This window comes from Urocitellus parryii, chromosome 3 (genome assembly GCF_045843805.1).
Source record: "Urocitellus parryii isolate mUroPar1 chromosome 3, mUroPar1.hap1, whole genome shotgun sequence".
NCBI classification, from domain to species: domain Eukaryota; kingdom Metazoa; phylum Chordata; class Mammalia; order Rodentia; family Sciuridae; genus Urocitellus; species Urocitellus parryii.
In genome coordinates, this window is record NC_135533.1 from 134,624,224 (window position 1) to 134,649,830 (window position 25,607).

Sequence of the window (25,607 nt, forward strand, 5' to 3'; positions counted from 1 at the left end):
TCATTCATTCATTTAAGGTAGCTGCCTAGAACACTGGAAATTACATTCGTGAGTCCTGTTGTGTTTAGGCAGGATGGAGCTGACCAAGTCTCCTTGTTTTTTTTCTTTTAAGCATTTGAATGAAGCCATCACAAGCCACTTTACACTGGATGTTGATGATTTTTATCAAAGCCATGTCACAGACCTACCACTTGCGCATTTACAGCCTGCGTCACCGCTGAAACCTTTCTCTGCCATCAGATTTAAGTAGGGACACATTTTGCACTAAAAGCCCCTTCCATGCATCCACTTGGGCAAACAGAGGACAGAACAAACCTGTCCCTTAGTGCCTCGTGTTTCAGGTCCAGAAGTAAAGGAACTGACTCTTTGAAGGCCTTCATCTTTGCTTCCAAGTGGAAGGCCACTGTCAAGGTTCGGATGTGCCGTGGCAGCTTTCTGAGGCCCCTGAAGAACCCGTCGATGCCTTCCTGGAGGACCTGCACGTTCAGGTTCACCCACAGGGTCTGGGACCATTCTTCTTTGGCGACCTGGAAATGCACAGCAATCAGCCTTCAGAGAGACCCTTCAGAAAAGCAAAGGTAACCTGCGGGGGAGAGGGTGGCCCTAGCTCGGAGTCCCTGTCTAAAGCAGGGACACCCACAGGCCCAGACCAACCTCACACACCAAGGACCTGCAACAAACACAGAAGGGTTCCACTTGTTCTAAGCCCTCCCCCAAATTACGGCTGTGTCTGAGTTCATGGGCCATCCAGGGACATGCCTCCCCGTCTCGAGGACAGGCGGGAAGACATGGGTCAGGGGTGGCCTGGGGGTAGAGCACGGCCCAGCACACTAGCACCAGAAAGAAAGGACAAAAGAGAGAACAGAGTCCACGTGTCTGTCCAAGAGCCACCTGACTGAGGCCAAGGCATAGACTAGAACACATTGTCCCTGGTTGTCATAAAGAGGAGACTCTCTGTGCTGTTTTCCAGAGATTTAATGGAAGAAGCACTTTCTCATATCAAATCCACCACTGTGGGCTCTGTGCATCTGCAGCCCTCCATCAAGGGTCATGAAACGCGTTCGACGGGAAACTGAGTTCATGGGTGATGTGGATATATGGGGCTCTACCATCCCAGCAGGTCATCTTGCTGCGCATGTCACTGGGGAAACTGAAGCCACTGAACTTCCCTCCAGAAGGACCTCTGCCTTCCCAGCATGACCACAGGTGGATCTGTCTGTCCCCAGTTTGAGGCTACCTCTTGGGCAGACGCCAAGTACACTCAAGCCATCCTCCTCCCGCCCCTCTCCTCTCACCAGCCTTTTCCTATCTCCTACAAACTCATGCCATAATTTCTCCCACCTGAAGCAAAAAAAAAAAAATCATCCTGACCCCACAGCCCCTGCACCCTGCTCCTCAGCCTCCTCTGATACAAAACTCCCTGCAACACCCGTCTGTGCTGGGCTCCTAACTCCTGCCTTCCTGTTCTCTCTGTTTTTTCTTTCAACAGCTTTATTCAGAATTAATGGCTTCATGAGCTGTTTGTGCCTGATCCAGAGATACCCAGTCCTGGTGACTGAGAGCCAGCCTTGGGGTGCAGAGAGCCCAGGAAAGAGGCAGGCGTATTCAGGTTGCACAGAGAGCGGTTCACTGGGGACTTCGTGACGGAAGCACCCTTCTGGGAAGCAACAAGACCATTCCTCTCGCCCAGTGATGGCCAGGACAAAAGTGACATCATCCCAGCCCAAATGCACCTGGCTCACCCCAAGCTCTACCCAAGATGTCAGGTACGTTCCAGCACCGCGGTCCGCAGGGCCTCGTGAACTCTAACCTCCCTCCAGCGAGGCTGAGCCCCTGGTGGACCCTACCTTCAGGCCCTCGTAGAGGTCATAGATCATCCTAAGGCCGTTCATCTCCTTCTGCACCTTGAGTAGCTCTGGGTACAACGTGATGGGAAGGTCAAAGAGCTTCTCGGCGTTGGCCAGCTCCTGGCGGTTCTTCTCGTGCTTTGCGAGCTCCTTTTCAAAAACACCTAGGAGTTCTACACCTAGGAAATGAACACGTGGGTCAGCCAGTGGGCGACGCGCAGACGAAACAGAATGAGAAGTCCCAGATAAGGCACATAGACTGTCGCTCTGTCCACACGGGCCACAGGGGAAGCTGAACCCAGAACGATGAGACTGTCATCACAGCACCCTCCTCCCTGAAGCCACAAGGCCCTTCCATCTGCAAGCCCCTTGCTGAGAAGACTCTAGTCCTGGCACCCGGAGCAGGCAAGGGACGAGGTGGCCACAGGCGAGTCTGAGCTGTCCCCACCACAGTCCTTTGCTGCCCTCCTCAAGAACTTCCTCATCTCCCAGCGAGGTCATGGCCCTACACTTCTCCCCCATCCCAATGGCCTTCAGCCCTCCACATCACTAACCCCCACCCAGATACTACCTGTCCAGAGGCCTTTCCAAGTACCCCAGGAGAACTGTCTCCTTTGAATCCCTGGTGGTCTGTGGCCTGTGCCAGTCTCGTGGGATTCATCAAATTCCACCTAGACTAAGAACACTATCTCCATCTTATTGCCCTTTGGGTCAATGTACTTGAAGGGCGGGATCAAGCACAGTGTGGTCAAGGGTCTCAGGCCAAACAATGAATGCCAGGGGAGGAGAGCAGCAAGGTCCCTGGAAGGAAGTGAGGTGACATCCCCAAAGGCAGAGGCTGGTGCTCACCATGCAGGTGCTACAGCAAGAATCTCTGCTTGCTGTAGCAAGAATGCTCCCTCTGGGAGCAGGCCCTACTCCCAGCTGTCTTCTCAAAGCCTCACATGGTAGGCTCTTGAGAGTCAATGCATTGAATTAGCCCAGCTTTTCACATATGAAAAGCCATCAAGGAGAAAATCATCTGAGGGACAACTAGATATTTAAATGGTGACACAAGTACCACCCACCACAAACTTCCTAAGCAAAACAGACCCAGCTAGCTCAGTGCACCCAAGGAGGGTGACCTACCTCTGTCAAGGTCTTCACCAACAGAACCAGGGCCTTCACTGTAAAAGCGCTTTGCAAAGTTCTCTATCTGTAATTTGTAGTTCATTATTTCACCCCGAGTGATCTGAGAAAGGCAAGGTCACATTAACTCAGCGCAGTGCAAACACATTTCCCCCAGTGTCTTGACGTGGAGTGAGACGTGAAGGGTACCTCGGTGAACGTTCTCTTTATGCCTAAGAGAGCGTGATCGACGTTCAGCGCCTCGTTGAAGAGACCGACCCACATGTTCTCTATGTTGTTAACCTGTTCTTGCTCTGCTTCAGGAGGCTGATCAACAAACAGACAGTAAGTTACCCGCTATTTGGGACTGAAGTGTCCCAAGTACTTCCCAGGATTTCTGGGTCTCCCAACAGCAGCCTGAGTCATTTGAACCAACTGAAAAAGCTGGTTGGTATATTAAAGTTATGCTTTTATAAGTAAAATGAAACCAGGACAAAATCATTTCAAAATATAGATAGCTGGGTGCAGTGTGTAATCTCGGCTACTCTGGAGGCTGAGGCAGGAGGATCGGAAGTTTGAGGCCAGCTGGGGCAATTCAGCAAGACACTGTCTCAAAATAAAAATAAAAGAAAAATAAAAATGACTTAGGAGCTCCCTATATAGCCCAGTTGGTAGAGTGCTTGACTCCCATGCCCAAGGCCCTGGGTTCAATCCCCAGCACACCACAAAAAATGGCTGGGGATGTAGCTCTGTGGTAGAGTGTCCCTTGGCTTAGTCCCTAGTACCAAAAAAAAAAAAAAGATAAATAGAGAGATGGAGGTAACCAAGAGAGTTAATCCTTTGTAAAAATAAAGCCCAGTTTCAAAAAAACCTAGTCTCTTATTAGAATAGGTTATTTTGGGTTGCAATGCACCTAGATATCCTGTCCTTCAGAAGTAAAAACAAATCTCCTCTGATGAAATACAACTTTGTCTAGAGCCTCCAATTCTTTCCACAATTCACCACACACACTGTCCAGAACTCAAACAGAAATACCAAGCTTATGAAGACACAAGGGGGCTTAAATGAAACAAAGAGACTCACAGACCACATAAACTGACCCTGCTCAGACACAGAATTGAAAATGATTTTGCTTAAAAGAGAAAAGGAAACAGAAGGCAAAGTTGAGAATTTGGGCATAGAAGAGGAATTTTTTTTAATGGAAATTCTAGAACTGATCATGATAATGCCTGAAGTGGAGAGCTCGAGGGAAGGGCTAATGAACCGTCACCACACACCAGTCTCAACCAAGTAGAAAGTGCTTGAACCCAAGGGTGAGGTCGAAATATTCAGAATGAGCCACAGGAAGAAAAGGGAGTGGTGAGGGCCCTGGGGAGCCAGCCTAATGCCTGTGGCCTGGAGAAAAGAGTACAGAAGAAAAGACCCCAGAGAAAGGTGTCCATTTTCCAAAACTAGACAAAGGCATCAATCTGCAAAGTTTAAAGGTTCTACAAACCCCAATTGGGATTTTAAAAACAAAGAACCTAGTTACATCATGTTACAATTTCTGGAAACCAAACACAGAAAAAGATCTTTAAAGCAGACAAGAAGATGAGTTGGAGTAGACGATCTTCAAATGCAGCACCAAGGTGGACCACTGGCTTCTCAGGCAGAACCCTGGAAGCCAGAGGAGGATGGAATGATCTCCACCCAGAGAGAGGATAAAGGAAACCAAACATTGTTTTAAAACGACTTATCAACTGTTTGCTGAGAGCCATAGCCAAGTAGGAATGACACATGGCAATTTCCTTGTCAGCCTACCCCATGTTGCTTAGAGGGAGGACTCTCCATTGTAGAAATGGGCTTGCCTTGGATCCAGGTCATTTGCAGTGACATTGCATGAATGTTTGAGAAAAGTGACCCTGCTCAAGGACCAGGGCAGATCCGGGTTTAGGGCGATCTGGGTTTAGGACGGTTCCAGGTTTAAGGGGTATCCTGCTGGGAATAGGGTGTATCCTGCTGCCTCCAGGCTCCCGCTCCTTGAGTTCCCGTTGAGTTCTCGCGGGATTCAGAGAGTTTTGGGGATGCAGAGCCCGGTGGAGAAGTGGATTCTCCCAGAACGTGCCTGTAGAGTGCCGGTGAGAGTTCGGGAATAAAGAATTGCTGTTTGAATCTACAAGACTGTGAGTGGCTCATGATTTTGTGCCCAGCCAGACTGCGGCAGGGTGGAGCAACTGATATCTGTGGTGTGAATGTAAATCAGTACCACCCCTTTGGAAAGCTAGCAGAAAACAGTAAAGCTGAACATGTACATTCCCTATAACCCAGCAATACGCTGTCCAGGCTCACAGCCAACAGAATTCATGCATGCAGAAGTGCAGCAAAAGTATATGCAAACATGGTCACATCAGCAATGCTCATAACATCCCAACACCCTCTAGTGGCACAGTTGTGCAGCGGAATATTACACAGCAAAGACAGGAAATCTCAGAAATGTAAAAGTGAGTGAAAAAACATACCAAAGAGTATATACTTTATCATTCAATCTATGCAGACTTCAAAAACAGGCAAATATAATCTCTAGTGTTAAAGATCTGGTAGAAGCTTCCTTTGCCAGGGAGTACTGCCTAAAAGGAAGGCTAGGAGGGGCTCGTGGGGTGTTGACAACATTGCATTCTTTAATCTCAGTTCTGACTACAGGGATGCTCACTGTGAAGATTCATCAAGTTGTACACCTGTGGTTTCTACAATTCTCCACAGGTGTGTTACATGTTGATAAAAAAAAATTAAAAACTCAAACTGATAAGCATCTGATGTATCTGATGATCAAGACAAGTTGGAAGAAAATAAAAACAGCCAATACCAGAACAGACATGAAGCATCACTACAGCCTGCTGCCACTGAAGAGGGAATGAGACAGTATGAACATGTTCATGAAATAAATTTGAAAATTTAGATGAAACAGTACAATTCTTTAAAAATATAAACTTCCAGCAAAAGAACAAGAAGAAAAACAAAACAGAATCAGTAATCAGGCATCTTCATGGACACAGACGTGGATGCACTTGCACGGCCTCAGGTCCGGGAGTCAGAGCTCCAGCCTGATGTTTCTGTAGCAGATGGGCTGAAAGCCTGCAGCCCTCACCAGAAGAATGCTCAGAGCACCAATGTCCTGCAAAATTTCAGGAAGAGCCCAGAACCCCCTGAACTCATCCATGGGCTTCAAAAGCTACCCACACTGGACCACCCTAACAAAGACTAATTGAATTATCATGTACCAGTTTCATCTCCCTCATCTCTCATTTTTATAAGAGCCTTTTATTAAAGAAACTGAACACCCAGAAAAAAAAAAGAAAGAAAAGAAAATGAAAGAAAAGATAAAGGAGAAAGGGTGTGCAGTTACAGACTGGTATACAAAACAAGCACATAAGCTGTGCAAGGTCAAGAAATAACCTCTAGCCGAGCGCAGTGGCACATACCTGTAATTACAACAGCTTAGGAAGCTGAGGCAGGATCATGAGTTCAAAGCCAACCTCAGCAACTTAGTGGGGCCCTAAGCAACTCAGTGAGACCCTGTCTTAAATAAAATATAACAAGAACTAGGGACATGACTTAGTGGTTAAGCACCTCTGGATTCAATCCCTGGTACCAAAAAGAAAAGAAATAACCTCTAAGTTTAAGTTGTTCTAAATATCTACAGGTTGCCTTGCATTGGTGATGTATTACTTAAAGTCGCCTACTTGGACGCAAACCAATGGGAGTATACCTGAGAAGGATTTCCGAAAAGGGTCCCAGGAGCCAACCCCAAAATGCAAAATATGTAAGAAAATAGTGGTTGACTTACAAAGATTTTATACATGGCCAGGGTCCGGTAGCGCTCCTGGACGTCCTTGTATCTTAGTTCCATGACCAAAGATTTACTTTTAATTTCTGCAATTGTTGCAAGAATGAACTTGAGCTCTTCAAGGGTGCTGGGACTCTTCTTAAGATTTTTGGACAGGGACTACGAGAGAAAGAAAGTTCCAAGGACAGTGAACAACTGAAGAGCAGAACAGTGCCAGGACAAGACCCACCTCCACCAAGTGGGGTTTCAGAGGAAGGCAGCAGCAGGGAGGGCACCTCAATCTCTTCTTGGAGACTTTCCAGCTCCTCCTTAGCAGACTCATTGAGGAGCCTCCCCAGTGACAGCACCCAGGACTTGGCATTTTCCTGTACAGTACTGGCCAGTGGCCCCAGCTGCAGTCTAATGCAGTGCTCATCCTTGACCAGCGGGTGGCGCATCACATCACCAGCGATCTTGGAATAGAACTGCAGCTTTTCATCGTAGGCCACACAAGGAGGTCTCTTGGCAGCAAATTTCTCCATCACAATAGCTTTGTCCAGTTTCCAGAGGGGTCGATAGCGCTTCCACCTCTGCAGGTACTTCATGAGATTGACCAGCAGCCTGTGGACATTTTGGGGGATCATGACAGCTTGCTCAATTATCTGAGGGTTCACGCAGATGTCATTGTGGAAGCTTATTATAACAATTTCTTCTTCCTCCCCCTTCTGGGGTGGGCATTGTATGCAGCTGCCATTCATCCATCGCACAAAATGCTGGCAAAATCAGAACCAGGGGAAAGACAGGATTTTAGTATCTGCTCCTTCTCCCATAGACATGTTGGTATTCAGCAAGAAGTCTTGCTACTAATGGAAAATCACTTTATTATTAATAAGTTTTCCAGATTGCAAAAATCCCCACCATCAAAAAAGTCTGCTTCCCCAGCATGACTCAGCTCTTGCAACTCCACTTGACCAGCAGCAAGGGGCAGAAGGGGGCCTTATACAAGACCCAGGCAGGGACTCAAGCCCTACAGCCCATGCTTTTCTGCTCTGCAAACCTTGGGACCAGCAGCAGGCCAAGTTGAGCCAAGCCAGATACAAGAGAACCAAGATGCCCAGTCCATAGCCCACCAGTCATCACAGCTGTGAGTGGCCCCCAACTGGCAAACAAAGCCAAGAGTCTATGAGTGAGCACAACCAAGACCCCAAGGTGCACTAAGCAGAACCCAGCCCAGGAACCTCGAGCTACATACATAGTTACCATTTTTCACCTCTAAGGGCTGGAGTGGCTTGTAGGCAGTAAAAGCTAACTGTGGCTTGTAGGTTATAAAAGCTAAGTGGATAACAGATAAACAAGACAACCTTTGCTTCCATATTTACATATGAAGAAACACAAATCAGTCACACAAATGGACCACCCAGCATCCCAGAACAGATCTGCTGATGCAACATCTCCCTGCTGTTGTTTTGTTCCTCTATTTCAAGACAAGGAAGGTCTTTCTATGTGTTGCCCAGGCTGGCCTCAAATTCAGAGAGCCCCCTGCACCCACGCTGGGACTGCAGGTAGGTAAGATTTCCCTTTTCTTTTAATCAAGTATGATTCATAACAGCAAGCCAGGAGTGCGTTTCACCGAACACAGTCATCTAATCAGCAAAATAGGATCCCGGCAGCCACCACTTCTACTGCCATCATGACTAGCAGCAACACCAGCTCCAGTGGCAGCAGCTGATGTGCTCCTGCATGCCAAGGTCAGGCCATGCTTCCTGTGTGATCCCCGGACCCTCCCAACAGCCCTTCAGGTTTTGAATTCCAGGTAACACATGAGGCTAGTGAGGAGAAAAGGTGAGCTGGCAGGAAACGCAGTGATTAAGAGCTGTAATGTTTGAGAGAACATCACTGGGATTTACTTACACCTTGGAAATAGATCTCTTCCCCTAAAGGCTCAGTGATGTAACACCAAAAAACTAGAAGAATTTACTCTAAATTATTAGCACAGATTATAAAATATGTGCAATTTATTCATTCATTTCCAAGCACAGTAAAATGAAATGATCCGTTTATTGTATGTAGAGTTATCTTCATTCTTAAAAATGCCTAAAACACACTTCATGGGAGAAATATGATCAGTCTGTTAATATATAAAAAAATGTTCGACATCTCCAGCAATTAGAGAAATGTAAATTAAAACTGCACTGAGATTTCATGTCACTCCAGTCAGAATGGCAGTTATCAAGAATAGAAGTAACAACAAATATTGGTGAGGATGTGGGGGGAAAAGGTACACTCATACATTGCTGGTGGGACTGCAAAGTAGTGCAGCCACTCTGGAAAGTAGTATAAAGATTTTTCAGAAAATCTGGAATGGAACCACCATTTAACCCAGTTATCCCACTCCTCTGCATATGCCCAAAGGACTTAAAATCAACATACTACAGTGATGCAGCCACATCAATGTTTATAGCAGCTCAATTCACAATAGCCAGGCTATGGAACCAACCTAGATGCCATTTCAATAGATAAATGAATAAAGAAAATGTGGTATATGTACACAATAGAATATTGCTCAGCCATACAGAAAAATGAGGGAAGGTAAGGGAGGATGTAGGAAAGACGATGGAATGAGATGGACATCATTACCCCAAGTACATTATGGCATTTTCCAGTAAATGGATGAAAGTGGAGACTACCATGCTAAGTGAAATAAGTCAATCCCCAAAAACCAAAGGTTGAATATTCTCTCTGATAATCGGATGCTAACCTACAATAAGTGTGGGGGAATAGAAATTCACTGGATTAGACAAAGGGGAATGAAGGAAAGGGAGGGGGATGGGAATAGGAAAGACAGTAGAATGAACTGGACATAACATTCCTATGTTCACATATGAATACAAAACCAGTGTATCATGTACGACCACAAGAATGGAAAGTACGTATGTATAATAATAGGTGAAAATACACTTAACTGTAATGCATATCCAAAAAGAATTTTTAAAATAGTTACCTAAAAAATAAACAAACAAAAAAACCACCTGATGGGAGCAAATTTTTACCACACACACATCAGATAGAGCATTATTCTCCAGGATATATAAAGAACTCAAAAATCTTAACATCAAAAAAACAAATAACCCAATCAATAAACAGGCCAAGGAACTGAACAGACAGACATTTCTCAGAAGATGATATACAATTAATCAACAAATACATTAAAAAAATGTTCGACATCTCTAGCAATTAGAGAAATGCAAATCAAAACTACTCTAAGATCTCATCTCACTGAAGTCAGAATGGCAGCTATTAAGAATACAAACAACATTAAGTGTTGGTGAGGATGTGGGGAAAAGGCACATTCATACATTGCTGGTGGGACTGCAAATTGGCTCAGCTAATCTGGAAAGCAGTATGGAGATTCCTTGAAAAACTGGTAATGGAACTACCATTTGACCCAGCTATCCTACACCTTGGTCTATACCCAAAGGACTTAAAAACAGCATTCTACAGGGACACAGCCACATCAATGTTTACAGCAGCTCAATTCACAATAGCTAAACTGTGGAGCCAACCTAGATTCCCTTCAGTAGATGAATGGATAAAGAATATGTGGTATACATACACAATGGAATATTACTCAGCATTAAAAGAGAATAAAATCACGGCATTTGTAGGTAAATGGATAGAGTTGGAGAATATAATGCTAAATGAGATAAGTCAATCCCCCAAAAAACAAATGCTGAATGTTTTCTCTGATATGAGGATGCAGATCCATAATGGGGATGGTGGGGGAAGCATGAGAGGAATGGAGGAACTTCAGACAGGGAAAAGGGGAGGGAGGGGAAGGGAGTGGGTAGAAAAGACGGTGAAATGAGATGGACATCATTACCCCAAGTACATGCATGAAGACATGAATGGTGTGACTCTACTTGTGTACAACCAGAGACGTGACAAATTGTGCTCTATATGTGTACTATGAATTGAAATGCATTCTGCAGTCATATATAACAAATTAGAATAAATAAAATTAAATTTAAAAATAAAGGAAACATTAGAAGAAGAACAAAAAAAGCCTGAAACACCCCTGCACGGCTAAGCAAACCAGGTGAAGAGTCAGCCCCGGCCCCCAGCCCACAGAGACAGCCCCTCCTCCAGCTGTTGGAAACACAGGCCTTCACCAAGAGCCAACTGCGACCCAGATGCCCTTCTCAGTGTAGGGGATCCAAGGTGAAGGAGACCCTTGGGCCGCGTTCGCCCGGCCTTCTCCAGGCCGGTGGTCTATAGACTAATCAGCTGAGAACGAGGGAGGCAAGGGGGTGTCCAGTGGGAGGAAGGGCAGGCAGCAAGGCAGAGGCGAGATGGAGCTGCGTGGGGTCAGGCAGGACCGAGGGAGACAGCTCAGCGGCGCCACTGTTGGACGAAGTGGAGGATGACCCAGACAGGACCTGAGATCAGAAGGGTGGCAGGTGCCAACAGCGAGGGCCATGAGGCATGAGGAGTGTGTTCTAAGTGAAATCAAAAGCCACTGGGAGGCGTCTCCACCAGGGATGAGGGGAAATGGTGTGTGTCTTACAGGGCAGATGGGATAGAGTTCATCCAGGGCCTGCAGAGGAGGAGCTGGGAAGAGACAGGAGAGAGGCAGAGCCCTCGTCCTCTGCCTCCCAGGGGACCTGCCTTCCACAGCGGAGCCTCCTGCAGGGCAACACGGCCTCCGGCCCTTACCTTGGTGATCTCCACGCAGTTTCGGACGCAGTTGACACACAGCTTGTCGATCTCGTTTGTATTGGGGTGAAGGATGATCTCAGGAGCCGTCAGAATGGTCTCCGCTTGGAACAGAGGGACGTTCCCCAGGACTAGAGAATTAAAAGACTGCAGATTCCTAAGAGGGCGAAGGGAGAAAACTCAGGGACCATTCGATGAGACGCCCGGCAACTGAGCCAACAGAAGCACCACCACCCAGCAGGAGCACACAGACTGGGGCCTGTGACCCTGTGCATCCTTTTTATCCTGAATTTATGTGAATTGTGCATTTCTAATGTTGGAAAGTCGACTACCTCTTGGTGGGAAATGACAGTGATGACCTCTAAACACTGCCCGGCTCAGGTTCAGGTAAAAGGAACACTCCCTCCCTCGCCCCATCTGCCATCCTGTGTTGTCCTTTCTGGGGTCACACAACCAGGGACATGCCAGGATGGGACTCTTCTTCAGCCTTCAAATCTGCTTCCCCTCTCCCCCCCACACAACCCAGTAACCTCATGGCAGCTGCAGAGAGTTTTAAAAACACCTTCTCTGTCTCTCCCCAGATTAAAACACTCCAGAACCCCCGCTGCTTTCAGAACCCCGCAGCCCCTGGTTAGGGTTTCTAGATTGTGACTGATCCAGCCCCACCTGCCTCTCAGCTTCGCCCTCCCTCTTGACCCTTCAGCTGGTCTCTGGGTGTCTACACAGAGGGCTCCTCTCCTTCCAGCCTGGGCTGACACGTGGCTTCCCATGGCCATTCTGGACCACCACAGTACAGCAGCCCTCAGACGTAAGTTATTCAGCTGTGTGTCTTCCTCAGAAAGCACCTCACACACGTTCCCTGGGTCTTGCCTTGCTCCCCTGAGGGGATGGAGAAGCTCCCCGAGGACAGGGCCTCATCTGTGACTAAGACACAGTCCAGAGCCTGGCTCACATCAGGCTCTAAGAAGCCTTCAACAAATGAATGAGTGAATGGTAGACCAATGATGGATAGATGGGTGGATGGATGGATGGATGGTGAATGGGTGAATGGATGGATGGATAGGTGGATAGATGAGTGGATGAATGGATAAATGAATGGATGGATAGATGGGTGAATGGATAGATAGATGGATGTATGGGTGGGTGGATGAATAGACGGGTGGATGGATGGATAGATGGGTGAATATGTGGATGGATGGATGGATAGATAGATGGATATATGGATGGGTGGAGGGATGGATAGATGGGTGGATGGATAGATGGGTGGATGGATAGATGGGTGGATGATAGATGGGTGGATGACTGGATGGATAGATAGATGGATGTATGGATGGGTGCATGGATAGATGGGTGGAAGAGTACATGGATTGATGGATGGATAGATGGATGGATAGATGGATGGATGGATGGATGGATCTGGGTGGATGGGTGTATGGATGGATAGATGGGTAGATGGATGGATAGATGAGTGGATGGGTGGATGGATGGATAGATAAATATATGTATGTATGCATGTATGCATGCATGTATGAATGGATGGTGGATGGATAGATGATAGATGGATGGATAAATAAATAAAAGGATGGATATATGGATAGATAGATAAATATATTTATATATGTATGTATGGATAAACAAAAGGATGGAAGAATGGATAGACATGATAAATTGATGGACAGATGGATGGATAAATAGGTGGATGCAGAGATGAATGAAAGGATGGATAGATGGATAGATGAATGGATGGATGGATGGATGGAAAATAGCATAGTAGAAATGCAGACACTGCAGAAGGCAGCTCTATATACGGGGCTATTTTAGGAGTCTAAAAAGCAACAATAAAACATAAATGAAATATATAGAAAACAGATTTACTTAAAGAATCAACTTGTTTGTCAAATGGGGTCCAGAACACAAGGCCAAAGGTCTTTATTGTATTTATTAATGCGTTATCTCAAAGTGGATTTAGTAGCTCACAGAGACACTTAACTACAGGAGGAGACCCTAAAATCAGTGGAGTAGACCAAAAAAAGGAAGAAGATGTTAATCAGAGACACTTGTGGTGTGGCACTATACTGTCCAGTTTCAAATCCCAGCCCTCTCTCTCCCTCACTGCATGGCCCCAGATGAGTCCCTTAACCTTCCAATACTTTGTGTCCTCTTCTGTAAAATGGGGATGAGAACTATAAAGAGCATGGCACAGAGCAAAGTATAGGTGAGCGCTCCTGTCTGTGAACTTTAAAAATAAATACAACCAGAGTCAAGAATGAGACTAAGGGGCTGGGGTTATAGCACAGTAGTAGAGCACTTGCCTAGCATGCGTGAGGCACTGGGTTCGATCCTCAGCACCATGGAAAAATAAATAACATAAAGTAAAGGTATTGTGTCCAACTACAAAAAAAAAATTTTTTTAAAAAGAATGAGACTAAGAATGCAAATCATAAATACTTGTACACTAGCTACATTAGGCTACAAATGTGGTCCTAAGCTTCCCATCAGCCAAGGAGGAAAAGGAAAGTCAACAATTCATCACGACCATGCCATTTAAAAACAAAACAAAAATGAAAGAGAAAAAAAGAAAAACACCTTTTCAGGAAGCAAAGGTCAAATAGCAAACTAGGGTTCTTCCCAAAGAACACTGTGTGGAGAGAACAACACCCTGTGATGTGGCTGTGACAGGCACTACTGAAGGTCATAGGCCAGTTTCTAGAGTAGCCCTAAGTGGCCAGCATGCACACCAGGGCAGTGTGAGGGCCGCTACTGTGATGATGTCCAGGCACTCAGCACTCGCTGGCCGTAGCCAACCTGCAGGGCATGAGGAGGAGAAGGGGCAGTGGCTGCCAGGGGCAGCGGCAGGTGCAGGAGGCAACCCACCCCCCTGACAACAGTTCCAGAGGCCAGTTACTAGGCCAGCAAGAAGGGGAGTGGGCCAGGGGTCTTTCTGATCGGTTTCTCTTGGAGACCCTCTGCTGCCAGCTGTGCCGCACTCGGACCTCGGAGAGTCAGGGCAGACAGAGGTATAATCCGGCACATTGTGAATGTCAAGGGACCTAACAAGAACATGAGCCCAAACGAAGGTCACCCTCCTTCCTCGGGGCCCTTTTGGCCAGAAGGTAGCCTCCCAGTCCAACTAAAGCCCATCCTGCCCCTGCCAGGCCCTTCAACAGTCAGACAAACAAACATTTAACCCGGGAGTGCTGTCTGCAACACACACACACAGAGACAGGACTTACTTCAGGATGAGCCTCACTAGCACCTCGTAGATCCTGTTCTCCCAGTACTCGTAGTAGGCAGACAGCTTAGGGGCCCTGCCGGTGTTTGTGTGGATGACCAGACCCTCAACCTTGGTCAGCAGCGGCCCGATGGCCAGGTACCACCGGACCATGTGGTCGATGTCTCTGGCCCTCTCTCGCTCAATGTACTCAAAGAATTCCTTCACTCCTGCAGAGGAAGACCCCGTCACAGCCGTCCATGACACAGGGAAGGACGTCCAAATCCCAAGCTGCGTGTCCAGCTCACACAGCCTCCAACCTTGACCCCAAAGTGGAAATTGAGTCAATCCCCAAGTCAAGATACACCCGGAGCCAAAGATCAGCGATGACCCCCGAATGTGAGTCATGTGTGCACAGGTGTGCCCGGGACAGCAGGTGGCTTTGGGTGTCCTCAGGTGACCTTCCTTTTCTTGAATTCCTTGTTAACTAGTCCAGGACCACTCAAAACAATCCATAAACAAGCAAACGTGAGTCCACAAGAGCACGGGCCACCTCACTGTCACCAAGTTACTGACAAGAGCACTACTGATTTCCAGACCTGAGATTCTGCAGAACTATTTGTCTATACAGTGGGACAAGACTGGGATCCTTCCAGGTAAGTGTGTGGGACCTCTAGGCATGCTTTTTTATCCCAGGGGCAGAACAGACATGCACGATACATACAAAACCCTGGCCAACGGGACTGCCCATCCCTCCCGAGGACGGAAAAACCAAGAAGCCAGTCCCACCTGGGAGCTCCTCCTCACTTTTAGGCACCGGATATTTAAATAGGTTTACGGACTCTATGAACGTGAGCCTGGAGGAAATGTCGTCGGAATTCTTGTGAATCTGGTGGACAAGAGACTCGAACTTCCCAATGGCCTGTTTGCACCGACTTATATAGTCAGCAATACCTTTGGAGAAAAAAAGAAAGATGTGTGGCTTCCAGCCCTGCCGTTCACATCCCTCCCACCAAAGACATTAACGTGACACCTGTCACAAGAAAGTGCTTGTGCCAGCTGCTCGGGCCTGGGAGGGGCATAGAGCCACTCAGCCCCCTGAGGGACCAGGAGAAGGCCTGTGCCCAGAGTCAACTGAGATCACCAGAAATGGCTTTACTCTGTTTATTTTATATTTAGACATAAATTAATTTCACTTCTATTTATATATGAATACATTTAACATTTATATGTATATCACCACCACGTTTCTTGTGCTCTTAGCATACTCATGTTTGAGAGCCGTGGAGAGAAAGCCCCATGGGGCCTGGTATCTTCTCACTGCCCCCTTCCTGGGCCCTCCACTGCCTGCTGCCTGCCCACAACACCCCAGCCTGAGCTCACGAAGCTCAGCAGGACAGTGAGCAGCAAGTACTTAGGATCAGTCCCACGCTTCATAACAACAACAACAAAAAACTCAAAAATGGTTGCAGACTGCTCGGTTACCCATGAAACTGGTTACGCATGAAACTGTAACAACTTTAGGGGGAAAAAAATGAGAGAAAAATTTTAAGATCTAAGGCGAGTCGACATTTTACCAAAAACAACATCTTGGACTTCATCAAAATTTTAAACTTTGGCTCAACAAAAGACCCCACTGAGAGGATGAAAAGACGGGCCAGAGTGGGGGGAAATACATGTGAACCACACATGCAGCCGGGAGCAGGAGCAGCAGCGGGAATGTGCACTTGGCTCTCGGGGCTCAACTGCACGTGCTGCGGCGAGATGGGCACCCGGCTTGCACCCAGGACAGTGTAACGAACAGGAGGACAAGCAGAGACCAAGAGACACAAGAAGACACTTCACAAAAGACACGAGACAGCAGACAGGCATGTGGCCAGCTGCTCAACCCCACAGCCATTGCAGAAATGCAAACTCCAACCACAGGAGACCCTGTGACCCAGGGGCCCAGTGGCCAGGATGGGAGCATGAGGGAAGGGGCCCCTCCTGCGCTGCTGCTGCAAGCATAGAGCCCCCTGGGAGAACAAAGAGCGGCGGTAGGAAAACCAAGCCAACCACCCCTCTGCGCAGGACTCAGCCATCAACGCCGAGCATTCACCCTGGAAAACCACCCAGAAAAGGCTCAAAACATCCCATAAACAAGCAAACATGAGTCCACAAGAGCATGGGCCACCTCACTGTCACCAAGTTACTGACAAGAGCACTACTGTATTGCTGCATTTTTATCACACTCTTGAAAAAAACCAAATGACAGCTGTGTGGGAGGGATAATTGGTCAGCAGCAGGGATCGCTGGTCAGCAGGGTGTAAGGAGAGGGCGGGGACAGAAAGACACAGGTTCCACTCCAGCCACTGGGCGTGGAAATGTCCAGGATCTCCAACGTGTCCAAGTCGACGTATTGGGTGTGATATTTTGATTCTGCAAAAAACTACCTCTTGGGAGGCACCAGGTAAAGGATCCGTGGGACCTCCCTATATTTAATTCTTACAATGCAAGAGAGCCAAGTATTCTCTCCCAGTTCCATTTTTAATTTTAAAAAGTAAAGGTCACTTTATGTTCAGAGGTGAGAGGTCAGTGGAGTGTCAAAGTAGCACACTTTTTAAATTTTGTTCCCAGAGAAAGCCTGGGGATTCATTCCAAGTTCCACAAAGAATTTTTTTTTTTTTTATTAACCCTCAAAAGCTATTTAACTCGGGCTGGGGCTGGGGCTCAGTGATAGAGCACTTGCCTAGCACGTGTAAGGCACTCGGCTCAATTCTCAGCATTGAATAAATGAATAAAATAAAGGTCCATCAACAACTTAAAAACTTTTTAAAGCTATTTAACTACATCTATGAACGTGAAAAAAATTGCAATTCAACTCAAACAATCTAAAAGAATTATTTTTGGCGTCCCAAAGTCAAAAGAGCAGTCAACAGCAGGGCCCTGTTACCTAGCGAGTTCCAGTTCAGCCTCTTGTAGCCAGATCTGAACACGCGGATCAGCTCCTGCGAGTGATCATCAAGGAGGAGAGTCTCCGCCTCATTCAGGGTTCCAATGAGCATGTGGTAGTGGTCCAGCATACGCTGCATCCCGTCTGTGTACCTGCATGTTCCAGGACAGAAACGGTGACGCCCGGGAGAAGCTTAATAGCCCAACCACAAACCACCAAAGATCAGGAACCAGCACGTTTAATTAAGAGGCCTGCAGAGGGGAAGGGCTGTAGCTCAGCATCGGAGCTCTGGCCTAGCAAGGATAAGGCCCTGGGTACATCCTAGCACTGGGGCGGGGGGGGGGAGATTCACAGAAACTTCAAACAATTCCACTATTCTGACTAACTTTGTTTTAATATTGGTTGTTATTTGCATTAACATGTAATAGTTTATTCTTGTTCTTTTTAGATTGGTGAGTAAACTCATACTTTAAACACTTCCTAGTTTTGAGTGTGGTTGCTATGGTCTGGATCTAAGAATTGCCACCCACCCCTGCAAGCCCATGTGTGAGGCAATGCAGGAATGTTCAGAGGCGAAATGATGAGTTTATCAGAGCTGGAACCCCGTCATTGAGTGGACTACTGGGTGGAAATTATAGGCAGACAGGGCATCGCTGGAGGAAGTAGGTCACTGGAGGTGTCCTTGGGGACTATATCCTGTCCCTGGCTCCTAAGCTCTCGCTCTGCTTCCTGGCTGCCTGGAGCTGAGCAGCTCTCCTCCACCACACCCTCCCACCATGATATTCTGCCTCACTCAGGCCCAGAGCAATGGAGCCAGAGACCATGGGCTGAGCCTCTGAAACCAGGAGCCCCGAAGAAAATTTCTCTCCTCTAAATTGTTCTTGTCATGTATTTTGGTCACAGCAAGAAAAAACTAACACACACAGTGGTCGATGTTGATAGTTATAAGACCCAAATGAAAGCTCTGAGGGGCTGGGGTTCGATCCTCAGCACCACATAAAAATAAAATAAAGGTATCATGTCCACCTAGGGCTAAAAAATATTTTTTAAAAAATTAAGGCTTTGGGCTGGGATTGTGGCTCAGCGGTGGAGTGCTCGCCTAGCACGGGCAGGACCCGGGTTTGATTCTCAGCACCACATAAAATAAAGGCATTGTGTTGTCCATCTACAACTAGAAAATAAAGATTTAAAAAAATGAAGGCTTTGAAGGGAGAGGGTCCTAAGTAGTTTTTAAGAGTATAAGGGGCTGAGACCAAAGAGTTTACTGACAGTTTAAGAGAAGATCTGTTTACCTAAGAAATTTGTCCTCTTGGAGAGCAATGTTTCTTGCGAGTTCAGGGACAGGGAATCCCAGCTGTTCCAAGTACTTGGTTTCATGAATAATCTCTTTGAGAGCTGGAGAAAAATTGATTACAAAAATAGCCCCCTTTTCCAGAGTCGACGCCTCCTCATTGTTGGCAGATGTCTGTGGAAGAGAGGTCTCATCAGCCTGGGAAAGACGGGTGGTCCGAGGGGTCAGCACATTCCAAGTTAAATGTGAATTTGAAAAAAGATCAACGTGGGCCCCTTCTCCCTGGAACTAGCTGGAGTGTGCATTTTCTTTGGTGAACAGAGTTTTTAAAGAATCTAATTTCGTCACCAACATTTAAAAATTGGGAAATCCCATAAAAATCCAGAATTGTGGCTTCCTTTGAAAGCCAGGGAAATCCAATCACATCAGCAGGGATAGGCTGGCAGTGGGCTGCAGCTGCCCCTTTGGATAGGACGTAAGCAATCCAAGCTCCTGGGGGTCCCACCCGGCCCTCTTCCTTCATGTCGGTAGAACTTGACAATTTGGTAGAATTTCAGGAACTAACAATCTACAGCTGCCGGGTTCCTCCTAATGGCTGCATTTTTTTCCACTGAGCACTCGACACACCAGGCCCAGTGGTTAAGATAAGGATGAATGGCATGAGAGGGCGTTTTTCTGAGGTTTAAAAAACAACCCACTGTCAGCTGTTCCATGCAGGGTTCAAATGACACTTTGCACGTCTCTGTCATCTTGTCCCATTTTCCATGCGGAGTCCGAGGTTAAACCTCGAGCCCAGAGTCACCAGGGCTGCTGACCAGCCCATTCATACCCTGACCGCAACATGCACCGTCTCCCTTCTCCTTCCCACCCACCTCATGGGGGACAGCAAATCACACCTCGGGGGGGAAAAAGGGCAATGCGCCCCCACCCGGTCCGGCCCCTGCAGGTGTTCGCTGCGCACCTTAGTGAGCAGGCTCTTCTTCATGAGGTTGGGCAGGACCTGCTCCGTGGTCTCCTTCCACTGCTCATACTTGTGGTCCTCGTAGTCCTTCATCGTCCGACCCACCTCCAGATATTTTTGTTTGACCTATTGAAGAATCCAAGCAATTTTGTCCTCAGAAGTAACATTTTCTCAACTCTCTCTCTGCCTACCTATATTCATTACTTATAACACCTTGGTTCGAGTAGGTGTGACTTGAAGTCCAGGCTTGCTCTAGCATAGATCATTAAACTACACCCCAGTGGCATGTGGTACGGCCCGTGCACTCAGAATTGTTCCTTATGTTTTTAAATGATGAGAAGAAAAGCCGTGCTCTGTGATACAGGAATTATCTGAAATTCACACAGCATCGTCCATAAATAAAGTACAGTGGGTTTTGGGGTTTTCTTTTTTTTTTTTTCCGGTATTGAGGAGGGAACCCAGAGGTGCTCCTACCCCTGAGCTACATCCCTAGGGCTTTTTATTTGATTTTGAGACAGGGTCTCACCAAGTTGCCCAGGCTGGCCTCAAACGTGCAATCCTCCTACCTCAGCCTCCCAAGTTGCTAGGATCACAGGTGTGCACCACCATGCCCCATCCCATAAGTAAAGCTTTATTGAAACAGCTTGTTGGCCTGTCTACTCCTCATCTGAGAATACTCTCGCAACAGTATCAGACTGACTGGTTGCAACACAAATCATGTGAGCTTCAAATACCCCAAATATTTAATGCTTGGATCTTTAAGAAAAAGGTGGCCAACCTCTGCTCTGTAATGAACAAAAAGCCATGGCTCGCTGGGAGGACCGGTCCCAAAAGGCAGCGGTCATAGGTCAATAGAAGCCCTCAGGACCCTGGAACGTGTCCTGTGTTTAAAGATGCCATAAAGAAAGGGCACATAAGGCCATTTTAAATATAAGCCCTAAACTCAGGACCACAGGAAAGACCCCCTAATCTGCAGATGTGAGTTTGAGGTCAATGCGTTTCTCACATGGCCTGCTGCCGGTGGTGGCCACCCAGGCAATGATCCCCCTGTACTCGGGAGACCTGCCGCTAGGAGGGAGCAGTGGGCAGATGGCAACAGCTTCAGAAAAGCCACCCACCTCCTGGCCCCGCTCGCTGTCCAGGATCTCCTCCACTTCCTGGAACCTGAGGATGGTGTGCTTGATGCGGAAGAACAGAGACCGCTCCCAGTAGATGGAGCCTGCCACCGGAGGGTGGTTCTTGTACAGAGGAGGGTTTTCAAGGTTCTTGACAAAGATCTTATTCACGATGTCGATCTGAAAAGCAACCAAACGTACTGTTGGTGCTGGACGTCACCATGTGAGCGGAGAAAGAGGTGATGCGTGGATGCAAACTAGAAGCTGGAGGGGTGTCCTAGGACACAGAGCTTTCACCATGTGTGCTCCCCACGGCTTTCCCTCGTGCTCCCTGGTCATCCTCCCCTTGGCTCGGCACTGCTCCAAGTGGCCTTAGGGATGCAGGCCCTGTTCGCTGCACACGCTGGATTATCAGACATCTGGAAATCTCTTCTAGACATAACCAGGGTCAAGCCAAAATAATAATTAAGCGGCAGCATTTCTGGGCATGGGGCATAGCTCTGTGGCAGAGGACTTGCCAGGCAAGCGCGAGGCCTGGGCTCGACCCCAGCATCTCTGTGTTCCTGAGCATTGCATTTGAATGATTAGAGATGGTCCACCCCCAACCCCAGAACCTAAGGGTGTGACACGGGCCAGCAGAGTTGCAGACAGACTTGAGGCTGCAGGTCTGCGGACCTTAGAATGGGAGCTCTCCTAGACAGGCATCGCACTCGCAAAGCCCCTGAAAACAGGCGGGGCCAGGGAAAGTCCAGAGTAGAAGGGGCAGGAACTGCCAGAACCGGGACAGAACAAAGCGGTGGACCCTCCCTGGAGGCTCCAGGAGGGAATGCAGCCCCGCTGGCCCCTGGATGCAACCCAGGGCAATGGTGACAGATTTTGCCCTCCGGTTCTGCAAGGGCATAAACTTGTGCTGAGGTCACTGCAGGAAGATCTGCCAAAGCAGCAGCAGGACTAACACCCGAGGGGTCCGCTGGGCCTTTCCTTCCACGACCCTCATTGGCCTAACCATTTCCCGTGTTCTCAGCTTATCTTGTGATTATTCACTTGTGTGCGCATGTGTGTTTCTCCCACTAGAAACTGATTTCTTTTTGTTGTTGTTCTTTTTTGTGGGGGTGGGTACCAGGGGTTGAATTCAGAGGCACTCAACCACTGAGCCACGTCCCCAGGCCTATTTTTATTTAGAGACAGGGTCTCAATGAATTGCTTAGGGCCTTGCCATTGCTGATGCTGGCTTTGAACTCACAATCCTAGTGCCTCAGCCTCCCAGGCCACCGGGATTACAGGCATGCACCACCCCGCCCCGCTAGAAACTGATTTCTTTAATGGCAGTTTCTGAGTTTCACTCATCCATCTCTGTGCTAATGTCATCACTTGGAACACCGAGCACTGGATGACTTTTTCTGAATTAACTGTCAGTATGTGGACAGTCCCTGGACGAGGTTAGCCACCACCACTATCATCATTACGATTATTTCTGACTCCTCAGGCCTGCCCTAATGTGAGGGAGACGATATTGTACTTGATAAATGCTTATTTAATTTCTTCACCAAGTAAACAAAACCGTGCTGTTGGGGGTCACCCCCATCATGTGACATGCTCCTGGGGAAAACGCTGCGGTTCCCTGGCATTTACATAGGAAAGGGCGATTCAGTCCATTTGGCCACGTGGATTTTTATTGCCACAAGAGCTATGGATTTTCCAGTTACCTCTTTACAATATTGGGCGAGAATGTCATTAAATTTCATCATCATCTGCCGATTCACAGCCTCCCGAGAACGAATATGCTTAAATTTTAAGAGCATGTCAAAGGCCGCTTCGGCGGATCGAAGTGTCTTAAAAGATTCATCAATGAAATTTTTTGCTTCTTTCTCAATAATCTGGAATTAAAAAAAAATCATAAAGCAGCCCTCATGCCCCTGTAACTATTCTGCAAAAACAAAATGGCAAGAAACGAGAAAAAAAAAAATCCATAACGGGGGACAGATTTCTACTGCACTTCCATGGGAGCTGGCACAGCTAGAAACAGCAGCTAGTTGCAGGGATTTTCTGCTCTCTCTCACCAGCCAATTCAAAACAAGGGGGGAGAGAAGATTTACAAGAAATAAATCATATTTTTAAAACACATGGGAAAGAGCCAGGTGTGATGGCACACACCTATAATTCCAGTGGCTTGGGAGGCTGAGGCAGGAGGATAGTGAGTTCAAAGCCAGCCTCAGCAACTTAGTGAGGCTCTGAGCAACTCAGGGAGACCCTGTCTCTAAATAAAATATAAAAAGGGCTGGAGGCGTGGCTCAGTGGTTAAACACCCCTGGTACCAAAATCCCCAGTACAAAACAAAACAAAACCAAAATAAACAAACAAAAAACCATGGGAGGGGACAAGAATGGGAGAGAATTGGTGGATTTTTTTGCTGCACAGGAACTTTAGGAAGGCCAAGAGTTATAACCTCATGTATCCACGGGGGAGCAGGTGAGCACTGGTTTGCTCCAGAAAGAAAAAGAAACCTCTAGGAGGCTGAGCATTTGGAGACACCAGGCTGGGGGTTGGGGTGAAGGTCCCGGGGCAAATGCAGCTCCCTCCTGCCTCTGCACAGCCAGGCTGGTATGAGCTGCCACCCTCCCATCCGCACCCCCTTCGATAAGAGTGGAGGTTAGTTCTAAAAAATTTCAAGCAGAATGATGCCGGAAGCCAGAAATCAGTGACAGATGTCTTCAAATTTCCGAAGTGATTTTCCACTTTGAATTCCGTACCTCTCACCTCGGAGTTCACTCGTACCAGACTCAAAAATATATACGTCCCGTGAGACCTGTCTGAAGAAGCTACTCAGAAATGGGCTCCAGAAAAACAAAGGAGTCAACAAGGGGAGACATGAGATCCAGCAATCTGAGGACCCTGAGGAGAGTCCCCATGTGGGGGGCGGTGACACCTGTCCCACCTCGATTCCCAGGCCGGGGGGGTCTGTGCCGTATGGAGCAAGCCCTGATCACATCCAGCTGCATGTGAACTTGGTCTGCCTGGGGAGTGGTGCGGGGACAGCTGAGGAATGTCCACCTCGCCTCACATCTTACTCTGTATGGTTTCTGGGTTTTACTAATAAGCAGGTATTATTTTTCGTGGTTTAAACACAAAGCAAAGGCCTGGGGATGTGGCTCAAGCAGTATCTCGCTCGCCTGGCATGCGTGCGGCCGGGGTTCGATCCTCAGCACCACATACAAACAAAGATGTTGTGTCCGCCGAAAACTAAAAAATAAATATTAAAAAAAAATTCTCTCTCTCTCTCCCTTTAAAAAAAAAATAAAGGTATTGTGTCCACCCACAACTGAAAAATAAATATTAAAAAAAAAAAGCAAAGAGGGGCTGGGGCCCTGGGTTTGATCCCCGGCACCACATAAAAATAAACAACATAAAGGTATCGTGTCCACCTACAACTAAAAATATCTAAAGAAAAAAAAAAACTAAGTGTCACTAAACAACCCAACAAATTTAACATGGGGACAGCACAGTGACTGCTTCCCAGGTCACATAGACAGGTGTGTGACTTGCCAGGACTTCGATCTTGAAGTCGTCCATCACGAATTTCCAGTACTGGGCGGACTTGTTGCTGAAGGGGTCGAAGGTGAGGTTTTCCATGGGGGTGACCAGGCTGTCCACTCTGCACAGGACGTCATCGATACGCTTGGGGTCCCCTGTCACAGCCTTCAGTTCTGGACCAAATATATTGTAGAATTCCTCCATAACCTGCCAGACAACAGAAAAGGAGGCTCTGCGTTTTTGTTTTCTCATGAATATTCCAACTACAAACGGAGAACACATATACATTTACCTGAGCACAAGCACTGGTCACACAGGCGACCACCACCCACTGAGACCTTTGGAACTATGCCACTGCACTAGGACCACACCTGGACACCGACCCCTGCTCACGTGTCTGCACATTCTCCCCTGCCACCCCCCACCCTTCCCGGGCTGCTCCTGCTTGCAGCCAGATGCCCATTGTCATTTTCCCTTCCTTCCTGCCTCAGGGACTTTGTACTCACCACTCAAAGAGCCTCATAGTTCCTGCTTAGCCCTGAATGTCTCTTTCTTGTGTCCATCACTCACAGACCCGCTCAGATCCTAGCCATGCTTCCAGAGCACCCTCCACTGCTTCTTGTGGCCTTTCAGTTGTAGCTGTGTGTATGTGATTGTCACACCTGCTGTCCTTTTCTTCCACTAGTCGGACACTCCATGAAGCTAAGGACTAGGGAAGTGTTCCAGGGCTGGCGTCCCAGGCCCTCGCCCTGGATAGGTGCACAGGCCCTCCCTCAGGTGTGGCCTGGGCCGGGTTGAAGGCTCTGCTGTCATCATCACAAAATTAATGACTTTTTCTGTGAACTTGTTTATGTCAACACAGTCCGTGGTGCACAGGTGAACAGAACCTGCCTGTCTGTTGTCCTTGCCACCACCTGCCCCAACCCTATGCACCACACAGAGCACTTCGATGCCCCCATGAGCAGGGGCTTCCAGTGGATTCCTGAGACTCAAAGCCAGCCGAGGCAAGTGCGTGGCATCTACAGTGAGTGAGCAGGGGCAGAGTAAGCAAGGGCATCTGCCGTCCAAACCAGGGCTTGCAGCCAGGCACCATGGTG

General features: G+C 47.7%; 1 protein-coding gene across 1 annotated transcript in view; it reads right to left on the bottom strand.

Moving 5' to 3' along the window:
- Dnah10 (dynein axonemal heavy chain 10) overlaps positions 1–25,607 on the bottom strand; it is a 114,029-nt gene that overhangs the window by 68,268 nt on the left and 20,154 nt on the right. Inside the window, exons 11-25 of the mRNA XM_077796086.1 lie at positions 24,523–24,717; positions 22,686–22,856; positions 20,983–21,159; positions 19,865–19,990; positions 18,905–19,077; positions 17,613–17,764; positions 15,470–15,634; positions 14,703–14,910; positions 11,470–11,626; positions 7,053–7,529; positions 6,778–6,936; positions 3,165–3,281; positions 2,976–3,078; positions 1,848–2,026; positions 316–527 (exon numbers count right to left, since the gene is read on the bottom strand). Coding sequence (XP_077652212.1) covers positions 316–527; positions 1,848–2,026; positions 2,976–3,078; positions 3,165–3,281; positions 6,778–6,936; positions 7,053–7,529; positions 11,470–11,626; positions 14,703–14,910; positions 15,470–15,634; positions 17,613–17,764; positions 18,905–19,077; positions 19,865–19,990; positions 20,983–21,159; positions 22,686–22,856; positions 24,523–24,717 — 2,771 coding nt within the window. The remainder of the gene's footprint in view (positions 1–315; positions 528–1,847; positions 2,027–2,975; positions 3,079–3,164; positions 3,282–6,777; positions 6,937–7,052; positions 7,530–11,469; positions 11,627–14,702; positions 14,911–15,469; positions 15,635–17,612; positions 17,765–18,904; positions 19,078–19,864; positions 19,991–20,982; positions 21,160–22,685; positions 22,857–24,522; positions 24,718–25,607) is intronic.